The sequence below is a fragment of the Porites lutea genome, chromosome 10 (assembly GCF_958299795.1).
Source record: "Porites lutea chromosome 10, jaPorLute2.1, whole genome shotgun sequence".
NCBI classification, from domain to species: domain Eukaryota; kingdom Metazoa; phylum Cnidaria; class Anthozoa; order Scleractinia; family Poritidae; genus Porites; species Porites lutea.
Window position 1 is genome coordinate 5,504,822 of NC_133210.1, and position 11,935 is coordinate 5,516,756.

General features: G+C 39.5%; 2 protein-coding genes across 2 annotated transcripts; one reads left to right on the plus strand and one right to left on the minus strand.

Annotated features, from left to right (window-relative positions):
- Positions 1 to 946: 946 nt before the first annotated feature.
- LOC140949914 (sperm axonemal maintenance protein CFAP97D1-like) lies at positions 947 to 5,156 on the minus strand. Its single transcript, XM_073399067.1, has 5 exons — positions 4,965 to 5,156; positions 4,769 to 4,849; positions 2,603 to 2,776; positions 2,151 to 2,204; positions 947 to 1,584 (listed from the first exon to the last, which is right to left on the minus strand). The coding sequence occupies exons 1-5, from the start codon at positions 5,055 to 5,057 to the stop codon at positions 1,321 to 1,323; spliced, it is 666 nt and encodes a 221-aa protein (XP_073255168.1). The 5' UTR covers positions 5,058 to 5,156; the 3' UTR covers positions 947 to 1,320.
- Positions 5,157 to 5,270: 114 nt separating this feature from the next.
- On the plus strand, positions 5,271 to 7,624 carry LOC140949913 (dnaJ homolog subfamily C member 21-like). The gene has a single exon (XM_073399066.1). It carries the CDS (start codon positions 5,419 to 5,421, stop codon positions 7,096 to 7,098), a length of 1,680 nt encoding a protein of 559 aa, XP_073255167.1. The 5' UTR covers positions 5,271 to 5,418; the 3' UTR covers positions 7,099 to 7,624.
- The last annotated feature ends 4,311 nt before the right edge of the window (positions 7,625 to 11,935 follow it).

Here is an 11,935-nt window from a genome sequence, read left to right on the forward strand (position 1 = left end):
TAAACAGTGTAGGAAATCTTGAGATTTCATGATTTTTCTCAATGCACGCAATGGGTTTCAACTTGAGAAGCAGGTTGGGGTGTCATTTTGAATAGCCTGCGAATACAGCCGTTTCTCCTTGCTCCTCGCTGCTAGGGATGTTTCACCAGGAAGAAGTCTGTGCCCGAGCAACAGAAATTCCATACTGATGACGTAAATCAATGTTTACATAATAAATCCGGTAGCCATGGGGTTCCAAATCTAAATTTGTTTGATTTTTAATAAAAAAAAATAAACCAGAATCTGGATAGATTTTACGTCATCAGTATGGAATTTCTGTCCTTGAGGTGCAGACGTTCCTCCTGGCAAAACAAATCTAGCGTCAAGGAGCAAGGAGAAACAACTGTTTTTGCAGGCTACATTTTGAATAGCAAATTCTAATTTAACAGCATGTAAATTTGATGGCCTGCAACCTACCAAGGTACACCCTCCCCCCCCGCAACACACACACACACACAGGAGAAAGCAAGGTGGAGGATCCTCAGTTATTATTTAGAATTTAAGAAGTTTCTCAGCTGTCAGACTGTTCTAACGGTTCAAAAGCTTTTTGTTCACCCTGCAAAAAACATTAAGTTATACTTTCACCAATTTACTCAAGGCAGCCATTGTCCTTGCAAGTCACAACCTCACCAAGTAGCACAACTTTGGTGTACTTTTAGTTTCCTGATAGCCTGTCAGAAAGGCAGTCAAATGACATGAAACTTACCATATGAATGGCAACTGGGTTTTAGGACTTTAAAGATGTCTCCCCTGCCATTCTTTCAAATTCAGAAAGAGGTTTAAGACGCTTTTTGACAAGTAAAATAAATAATTTTGTTGTTTTTATGAAACATCCAACTGTCTCAGCTGATGGATAACCCTATAATCACCCTTCAAGTTCTGTAAAAGATAATAAAATTTGCACAGATTTCGGGTAAGATTGTTCACACTTTATTTCTCTTTTAGCCCTATTCATTGGTATGTTTTAAAGTCACACTCTGGTCACACCAGTTCCACTAAAGAAGTTTTAAAACCTTTCACACTGTTTAAAGAAAATGGCAATTAAGAAGTGTATTAAAAAATGAAAAACAAGTCACAAAGAAAATTTGTACTTTTCTGTTACCCATTAACAGGAAACATTGAGAAAAAAAGATAAAAAATCTGTAGAATAAATTTAATGTAGAAGCTTAAATTATCACACTCTGATATAAAAAAATCTTATATACAAATTTGCCTTTTCTAGTAGGCATTATAAAAAATTTTTGTGTTGTCCAATTGCACTTTTAATTTTTTTTTGTTAAATTATGCATCTTTTTCTGCTATGGCTTCCTTGTCTTCATCTGATTTGTTGACTTCTGCTCCATCGCCATTTTCTGAGGCTTCTTGTTTGTCCTTAGCTGGCTTGACTTGCTGATTTGAACTCCTTCTCTTGTCACTCTTGGATTTCTCGCCTACCTCTTCTTCTAGTGGCTTCTTCTTGCTTCCTCTTGTCAGCTGTTTGTACCAGTCTTTAGGATATTTAGAAATGTTGTCCATATACGTTTCATTGATTTGCCATTCATCCTCCTGCAGGAAATATTTCACTATGAGTGCAAATGCACATGAACAGAAAAAACATTATTTATCCCAAATTGTCACCAAAATGCACTAATAAAACTAGGCAGTAATAGCAAAAGACCTAACTGTCACCAAAATGCACTAGTAAAACTAGGAAGTAATGGCAAAAGACCTAACGGCATACTTCAATACATTTAAATAGTTAAAACTTAGGATTTTTCCACTCTTGCCAGCTGGAGCCACCTTATAGCAGCATGTCACTATGAACAGGCCGGGCCCCAGCTTAGAAGTGCTGTTCCATAGCCTTCATTTGAAGTATAACATCCAAACTCAAACCTCTGGTCCACGGTTTACAGCTTAAAAAACAAGACCACAAAGAAGCTCTGCTGTACTAATATTTGAAATGTAATACTTGATTACATCATACCTACAAATTTTAAGTTAGAACCACCTTTTTATCAGCACAACATACAAGCAGGACCACAAGAAATTACTGTGCAATGAAGAGAATTTTATTACTTGATAAAATGTTGATGTTTTTCGATGTTTATAGTTGACAAGAAACACATCCTTACCCATTGAAGATGGTTGTAATGTGGCTCCTTTGATGAAATCCGCTTTAAAATAGCCTGCAGCGAAAACAAGTAGAAAAACAGTCTCATTATAATGTACCTGTCATTCAATCATAAGTTGCTCCAGAATATATCCATACTCCCCCACAGGGTGTTTTTTTATTGAATCCCTATCCTGCTGAAAAATTCCACAACTCGTACAGCTACACTTTGCTTTAAAATTTTAAATGCAGCCCCGAATATGGTTCAAATATGGTTGTTTCCTGTTTTGAGGAGCTGGCCATGTCGCTTGTTAGTTTTTAACACATCTTTATGTCGTTTGTGTCCATCCACTTTCAAGGACATGTCGCTTGTCAGAATTTTAACCTAACAGGGCCTTTTCATGGGGCTAGACAGTACGGATTGTTTCTGGTACCACACATTGTCTATATTGATTCTTCATTGTCTTTATTTACCTGGTTTTCATGGGTCACCCTCAAGAGTTCACGCTGTCGTTTTGTCTTGTTTAAACTTTTTGGTTCATGATTATTTCTGTTGTCAACTCTTCCACGTGTTCTCATGACAAATGACATCTTTTCCAGCAGTATACGGTTGTCTCGTTCAATAGTGGCCAGCCTTTCTTCCTCAACCTGCAAAGGAAACAAGACTGTAAAGTCAGCACTATTGTAAACATTGAAGTCAACATATTGGGTACCTTAAAAAAAACTGGAGATTTCAGTTAAAAAATGAAGACTGAGGTACTCAGCTGAAAGTCAAAATGCTAGCAATGATAAGCTTATTTTAGGGTTTGATGGCTTCGTAAACCATGAATTTGCCAGAACTGACACAAGACAGTCAATAAAATTAAATGCGCAGAGGATAGTTTCCCAGCAGACCCTTGGGTGTTTGGACAAGAGACCGCTGAACCACTTCACACTACATTGTACATCACTTTGATGATAGTTGCTGTTTTCCATTCTCCCAAAGACTACAAAGTCAGAGTCATAAGAGTTCTTATAACCTTGTCACGTGAAAAGAAAAAAAACGGTTCATAACTGGAGTCATTAGCACAAGGGAATCGAAGTTGGAAGAATCAGAATGTTTCCATTTTCTTTCGACTCCACTTTCATCTCCATCGCTTACGGTCCAATGGAAACCAAATTGTTGAAGTCAGAAGCAGTTGGGGAAAGATAACCAATCAAAATGCTTGTTCCCAGAATTTTTGTTTGATTTATTTCTTTCACCACTGCATATGAACAACTCAGACTTCACTTGAAAGTAAGCAAAGGAGTCATAAGGAGAGTCATATTGTGTTTTTTTTCTAACCTTAAACACTCTACGCTTCTGATTAGCCCAACCTAAACTCTCACCACCATCACCGATTGAAACCAGGCCTTAAGCTCACTTGTCTTAAAGAAGTTTAGTGCAACCCAGAGGTTACTTACATTCAACACAGGGTTAAAGCTAGCCACGCTTTGTACGAAGTCCCGTTTTCTATGGAATGCCAATTTTCTACTTTAAACTTAAGTTCATAAGAAATAATCAAAATGCATTTCATCACTAAATTTATTTTGTGCATAGGGAAACTGGAAATTTGAATAAAGAATAATGAAAGGGCAATTTTATCTTTAAATCAGTCTAGATTTTTTTAGCAATAAAATCCTTGACGGTACTACAGAATTTGACCTGTAAGTTCAGGGGGATGTTTTTTTTCTGAAATCCCCCCTTCCCCCCCCCCTTACCCACTCAAAAGTCTTCCCCCCCCCCCCCTTACCCACTCAAAAGTCAAATGGTTGGCCCCTAATATGTTACGTGTCCTAACAGAACATCAATTCACACGGGAATAAATTTCACCATTCTTCTTTCAACCATTGTTAAAATGCACACGCATCTATGCAGACTTTTCATCAATAATACATGGTCGCTAATAACAACGCTTACACCACTTTGCGACATAATCCAGCTTTTTAACTTGTCGGAAGATGTTAATAGGATTTCACATTCTTGCAACTCTAAATTCTTTGTTCAGATAGCTAGCAGTCAGAAATATTCAATGAAGACAAAAACGCCTTGCGACGATGTAAACTTGGAACAGAACAGCGAAACATATTCACAGCTTTAAGTAGCAAATGAATGTTGAATAAACAAGGAAAAAGTTCAAAATTGTTTCATTGCAAGGCTTTTAGATCCCAGTCGAGAAAGAACAGTCACAAGAGCCAAATTATTACCTTTTTCAGGACAAACATGATGTAAAGGTGTATTGATAGAGTATGATCATTCTATTGCAGACTTTCGATGGGCTGAATTAAGTTTTGAACTTCCAGCCGTCCGCTAATTTCACAGTTTCTTGACCAAAGAAAACTGATTAACTGCGCCTGCAATGATCTAATTTGTTTCATATCATCCGATCACTCACGATTTCATCCAAAGATCTTGTTCTCATTTAGGACTTGATTTATTCTCGAAATCATTTCAATAACTTAATTCGATTTTGAAAAGTACTACATTCTCACTCAAAGAGTTTATACATATTGACACAACAGCTATTAAGACAGGAGGCTTTGCCCGCAGGCGGCTTGAATAGATGGAAACAAACAACACGTTTAAGTAATAGTGAGAAACAATCTTCAAGCATACAATACCTGCAACTTTTTTAGTTTCAGATGTAAGTGCATGTAGGTCTGAGGAGGTTTATTATCGATAACTGCTTTCGCTGACATCACCTGTAAATAAAGGGTAAAATGGGAAACGAGCCAGGCAAGCAGATGAGTTTTGACGGCGCACTAAAGTCTCAATCGGCGCGACATGCCGCGTAAAACACGATGAAAGAAAACAAACCTTTCTTCTGTGTGTATCGTATCTGCTCATGTCCCATCTTTTCTTCAGGAGCTTGTTGTTCGCCGGAGTTATAGGTTGATAAGCTCTGTGCATGATAACTGCAAATTGAAAGAAAACTCAAACAGAATGAAAGACAACGGTCAGTCAAGAGTTTCTTGAAGTGGAGAGACAGGTTGCCTGTGGCAATCTGGCGTAGCTTGTTGCTAGGCAACTGCCAGGTCCTCTGCCAGGCAACAGTTGTCCCACAAGAAGCTGAAACAACTGTGCAGTTGGTCAGCGTACACTAAAGCATGCGCACCCGTCCGTCAGCCATGTTGTTTCACCACGAGGAAAAGGACTTCGGAAAGATACGGCATTTGAGGAGTATACGGTAAACTTGACTTTTTAAAAGTCTCTTATTAGAGAAGATAGTAAATGATGCATTCCCGGATTTGAACAGACAGAAGTTACAATCATGCCTCGTTGTTATTACGAAGTCCTTGAAGTGGAAAGAGACGCCAGCGACGACGAGATCAAGAAAACGTATAGAAAACTTGCTTTGAAATGGCACCCTGATAAAAACGATAATTCTGAAGAAAGCACAAGAATATTCACAGAGATTCAGCAGGCTTATGAGGTACTCATCGATCCGCAAGAGCGAGCTTGGTATGACAAACACAGAGAGCAAATTATCCGTGGAGGAGATGACTATGTAGATAACAGCATAAACTTGATGAAATATTTCAGTGCCTCGGTGTTTTGCGGGTACGGGGACGATGAGGAAGGATTTTATGCAGTTTATTCAAACGTTTTTAGAATTATAGCTGAAGAAGATGCTGAGTTTACTACTGACAGCAATCTAGAAGTTCCGGAGTTTGGAACATCTTCGAGTGATTATGAGGAAGTCGTCCAGCCTTTTTATGCATATTGGCAGAGCTATGCGACGCTGAAATCTTACGTTTGGGTGGAGAAATACGACATCAGAGATGCCCCTAACCGACGAGTCCAGCGACTGATGGAGAAAGATAACAAGAAATTAAGAGATGCGGCTAAGAAGGAAAGAAATGAAGAAGTCCGCGCGTTAGTAAAGTTTGTTCGCAAACGGGACAGACGTGTCAAAGCATACCTAGAACTTTTGAAGGAGAAAGATGAAGAAAGAAAGAGACTAACGGAGAAAAAGCGACAGGAAGCCTTGCTAGAGCGAGAGAAGATGTTTGAAGAGTACAAAGAAAAAAGCTGGGCTTCGCTGTCTGGGCTAGAGGAGGACTTGGCCCAAATGAATTTGCATTTGGACAGTGAATTTGGTAAGGATGATGACGTCAATGACAGCCAATCGGATGACGAGGAAGAGGAGCAGTATTATTGCGTGGCTTGTGATAAAGCTTTCAAAACAGAGAAGGCGCTTGGAAATCACGAGAAGTCGCGTAAACATAAAGATAAGGTTGCTGCTATCAAGCGAGAAATGGCAGATGAACAAGTAGAGGACCTCGGCTTTGAGTTGGTGGACGACATAGAGCCATACGAAGCTGAGTACCTGAACAAGAGGCATTCTTGTGTTGAAGAGAATAGTGGGGATTTTGTGAGCGTAGGAGAGCTAAATCTGATGGATTCCATTGAACTATCCACGATGAGAATCAAAGGAAACAATCGTTATAAAGTGAAAGTACTGCATGAAAGAGGTAGAGCTCTGTCAGGGATTGGGGAGGCGGACTTGGAGGCCAGCTTGGACGAAAGAACTGACAAAGATAACGGAGATGTTGACAGACAAGTGGGTGATGATGACGAGTCTATCTCGGGAGAGGTAGATGACAAGAAAGAGAGCGAAAAGGGTGGAAAGGCTGATGAGGGAGATAGCGCCGAGGTTAACGATTGTGGACAAAATAAAGAAAACTTCCACGACAAACAATCTGAGCAGGCTGCTAATGACGATAATGAGAAAAGAAAATCATCACCAACAAATCCAAAGCCTGTTTCGGAGAACTCCAAGTCTGCGACGAACGCATTCAAGTGTAATGTTTGTCAAGCAGGATTTCCAACACGAAATAAGATGTTCCAACACATCAAGGATCGCGGACATGCACTTAAAGTGGACGCAAAACACGAAGGTGATAAACCACAGAAACAGGAGAAGAAGAAAGGGAAAAAGAAACGTTGAACGCAGATCATTTTCTTAACACAAATGCAAAGAATGCCACCGTTTTAGAACATAATAATGACGTTTTATTAGTTCTGAGTGGTGGTCGTTTCTCCTTTTAAGGGTCTTTCGGGTTCGCTGCATCCGGTGGTACAACAATAATATAAAATTAAACTACTTCAGACGACATGTATCGTCACAAATTAACCCTAGAAAAGCCGATCAGTTTTATTGGCGTTCTTTCCTGCATGTATTCTAACAGTTTAATCTGCCATAATTCCCACCGATAACTCTATAGTAATGTTTATCTACAGTTTACGGGCTGCTAATGAACTGAAGACAAAGCAACATGCCTTGCCACTCCAACGCACTTTGCTTGCTTTAGGTATACGCAAACTGTAGCGCTGCAAATATCCGGACATACATCAAATAACCAAATTAATTATATTGTCTCTTGGACTAATTACGAAATTCCATTGTTTCTGAATGTTTTATGAAGATTAAGAAAGTATGCATATTTTATTTAATAAATTATTTATGTACGATTGTCGCTGCCTCTTTTCTTAACTCAACCTTGCAATATCGTGACTGCGTGACTTAATGTTGGTTCGCTCGAGCGCCTCCACTCACGATTATGACGCTACATCCGGCTGATCGTAGGATAGAAAACGTAATTTGTGGTGCCAGTATTTTTGTTCCGTGGCTTGTTGCATGCACTGCCGTCACTATGGTAAAATAAACATTTGTTGTTGTTCTGATAATCTACAGTTATCAAATTAAATTTAACCAGAATTGTAGCCAAAGAAGTCTCATGGCGTTTTTGTTAGCTGGCTGTATGCAACTAATCGATAACTGACCTTTACTTCGATGATAATTCGCTCGCAGAAGAGATTGACGTTCGATTTACTAAGAAAACAAAAGGACATTAATGGAATTTGGTAAATAAACGTTTTGTTCTGCATAACTTCAACCTATTCCCTCCTTAATATCCAGCTGTTAGGGCAAGATTTTGTCTCCCTAGCTTTTAACTCTGAACGAAATCTAGCCGCGTTGTAGCCGGTCCACGCATCTGCAAGGCTAACGAAATCCTATGGTGCTGCTAAAATTCAAATGGAACCTCTCCATTACAAGTTTTGAATCGTAAAGGTTTATTGGCTTAGCATTTTTAAAAATTTTTTGTCAATATTTTCTTTGGATACCATAAGAAGCGGAAGGAAATAGCAAACAAGAGAGAATGAGCCCTCTTGATACAGTGAAACCTCGATATATAAACGAACCTCTGTACAACGAAATCCTCGGTATAATGAACAATTTTCTTGACCCCAGTACTAGTAAAGACAGTAAAATATATGGAAAAGAAGCTCGATATTACCAATTAAACCTCTTTATAGCGAACAGATTTTGCCAGTCCCGTGAGCTTTCTCATATCGCGGTTTCACTGTATCAACTCTTTGGGGATTGGCCTCGCGTCTCTTTTCGCGTGCGACTCTCGCGTGATTTTTCGCGCGTCACTCCCCCGGCCTAAATGGAGATATACCCGATAGTTCTGACGCCAGCACGACAGGCATACATCGTGATCAGATAGGGCGTTTGTTCGCACTTGAGAACGATGATTTCGGCCATACGATCCGACAACGGCGACGTCCATGAAAACGTCGCTGAAGAATAGACCTTGCATTCTTTTAAACTTTTTCGCGATTATTCCAATTCGCCCTGTTACTTAAAAGAAGGGGATTTTGGATGGAGCTGAAGAGAGGGGACCGCGCCCTAATTCAGACAGAGGTGGTAGAACTTATCGCCTTGCCGCTCCCGTTCTCAAATAAACTTAAAATTTGGTCATTTCACGTCGTAGTTGTGTAGAGACAGGAAAGAAATGTACAAAAAAGTGTGATGCACGTGCAGAGTTATTGTTTTGCCCATAAATCTATTGCTTTTTTGACGTTCTCCTTGCCGTCGCCGTCGTAGTTCCGTAAGGTCCGATTTTGACGGAGCGAAACGGCGGCGGCCTATTTCAATTTGACTTGCGCTAAATCTTCTCTCAAAAGATTAGAATTCAATTCAAAAAGAAAAATGCTAACATTTGACGAATTAAACGAGATGGTATAGAGTGGTTTTCGTTTGAGTGTCGTAAAACCAAAACCAAAGTAATTACTCTGGCCAATCACATAGGACACAGACAATACATTGAACCAATCAAAACTCGAAGTAATTACATGTGGCTGACGCAAAGCGCGGGAAAATGCATGCGAGGCGGAGCGCGTCACAATTGGCTTTGGTTTTACTTCTGATTGGATGAAAAGGTGGCGCGAATCTTTTAAGCCAATCGCATCGTGTAGAAAGTGCAAAACCAATTACTTTTCGACACTCAAATGAAAACCGCTCTAAGCGCGATCCGAGTATGAGGAAGAGCACGTTCAACTTTTAAAGTCACGTTTTCGTAGACGTCGCAGTATAGAGCGGTTTTCATTTGAGTGTCGAAAAGTAATTGGTTTTGCACTTTCTACACGATGCGATTGGCTTAAAAGATTCGTAGGCCGTAGGCCGTAGGCCGAGGCCACGAGCGGCGAAGCGCTGCTCACGGTTACCAAGCCTGAGATCATGCCCTCTCCCTATTATCCCTTTATGTCTCTCACGGGAAGAGGGCATGACACATTTCTTTGTCGGATCACATGTAAAAAAGCCAGAATCTGGACTTTTTTCTGATTGGATAGGAAACAATTCGGATGATTTGCGCTGTTCCAATTGGCCAAAATGCCGCCATCCGTTAGTTGTTGTTGATTTCAGTCTGCATTTTTTGCTTGCGTCATGAGCAACACACGCGAGTTCGTTATAAAATTTCTGCCGGCTCAGTTTTCTTGAATTTGAAGAATGCCTAAATAGAAATTTCACCAATTGAAATATTTTCCATCTCATCGTATACTGAAAAGTTGCAGTCAAAAATTCACCGATCATTTGAATGCAATTTGATACCGGCTACAAGTTACAGAAGCGACAAACGGGTTCACTTTTCAAATAAAAATCAATTCATGAATGGAATCTTGACCTGGTTTGACTGTAATTCGTCCTTCAGAAACCTGCGAATTATTTTGAGCGATCTTCGCTTTCACAACACCTTTCAGTTCGTAAAATATGGTGCTTCGGCCTAATTTTTTTTCACTGCTTTCGGCACAGAACGAAGTCAACGAGCTTTAACCAGTAAATTCTTTGTTCTTTGTAGCTCTTTAAAAAAGGTACGGCAGCTCCAGCTAGCAGTATTTGAACACATTTAAAATTCTTTTTAGGAAGCGCCATCTGAACATGGACGTACTTAAAAATTTTCTTTTCCCTAAAATTGATTTTAAAAGAGACATTATTCGCGCCAAAATTTGATTCCCGTATGGTAAACGCTTATTGGCTAATAACATGACAGGTCAAGGAGACGTTAGCATGGTTAGATCATGTAAATTAGGGGGCGGTTAACGGCTCGTTAAATGAATGTATCAGGCGTTATTTTTTTCCTCTCTCGAACCAAAGAAACAAAGAAGCCAAAAAAAAAAACGCCTGATCTCAGGTTAACGGTTACCGGTCATTTCGATACAAGTTGTAAATTAATAATTCCACGTTCTTGACTTAAAGAAAAAAGAATACCCACCCAAAATGTTTTTCTTGTTCACACGCAAACTATATACGAAGTGAAAGAAAGTTTTGTGCAAATTCACTGCTTGAGTTCGTCTCGAAACGACTGGTTTCCTTGCTCACAGGCTATTCCCCTTGGTAAATTGATCTCCGGAAAGTGCGGTCACTTACCTGGTTCACACTTGCGACAGAATGACATAACCGAGTAACGACATAACATTTAAGTTATTAGACTATGTCGCATATGTTGCTTATGTCGCTAATGTGAACATCAACACTGACGACATTACCGTCAGTAAAAAAGAAAAAAAAAATTGAGGGGGCCGAGAAGACTCTCCTGGGTTTGTTTCCTTTATATTTTTTCTTTTTAATACAGAGACGACGATGTCAACAAAAGCTTCAAAACATTTTGTAGACCGTCAGACGTTTTTTTTTGGTTTTGCTTTTGGATTATTCTTTATTTTGTGGTCTTGAAGGTTTTGTCGTATAAGACAGCCGAAGTGTTTCTGTTAGCAACTGTCAAATATCTACATGAACTTTTACATCCCTGCCAACAACATCTTCCCCTGAAGCCGCCATATTGAAAATTGTGCCTGAGGGAGACAAACTTCGATAGTTTTTGAGACGCTCCGATTGGTTCTTTGTTATGTCTTTATGACGAAGGTTGTTCACACTTGTTTCTACCTTGCATAACCGAAACATAAAGACAGAACGACAAAAACATAACAACAGAAAAGAACAGTTTTTTCCTTATGTCGTTTTGCTGTTATAATGTCTTTATGTCAACTTGTTCGCACTACAAACATAACGACAAAACCACCTTCTTATGCCGTTATGTTTCTGTCGTAATGTCGTTTGTCGCAAGTGTGAACAAGTGAAAGAGCACTTAACCAGGTAAACTAAAAACTGGGGACTGAAATTCTGAAAATTCCACGTAGCGAATGGAATGGAACTTTCAGTGTACATAAATTGATTAAACTAGACCACATCCATACGTAGTGATAAACATCCCGGTCGCATTGATAAGGACCTTTCCTTTTTGATTTCCTTTTAACAATAAGTGTGTCTAATATTAGTCCGGGGGGGGGGGTAATCCCTTGTATGAGCCATATAAGTATGTGCCACCCCAAAGGGTAGGGTTTTTTGCGCCGTTCTAGTCCGAAAACGGGTATTGGTTTTCGAGCGAACTACAGGAGTTTATAAACGAATTTATCATTTCAATTCCAGACGAGAAAAAAAGAAA

Coding starts and splice junctions, on each gene's coding strand:
- LOC140949914 (XM_073399067.1), bottom strand. CDS start 5,057: ATGCACAGAGCTTATCAACCTATAACTCCGGCGAACAACAAGCTCCTG. Junction 4,850..4,964: donor ACGATACACACAGAAGAAAG/GTTTGTTTTCTT, acceptor CTTTATTTACAG/GTGATGTCAGCGAAAGCAGT. Junction 1,585..2,150: donor ATTACAACCATCTTCAATGG/GTAAGGATGTGT, acceptor TATTTCCTGCAG/GAGGATGAATGGCAAATCAA.
- LOC140949913 (XM_073399066.1), top strand. CDS start 5,419: ATGCCTCGTTGTTATTACGAAGTCCTTGAAGTGGAAAGAGACGCCAGC.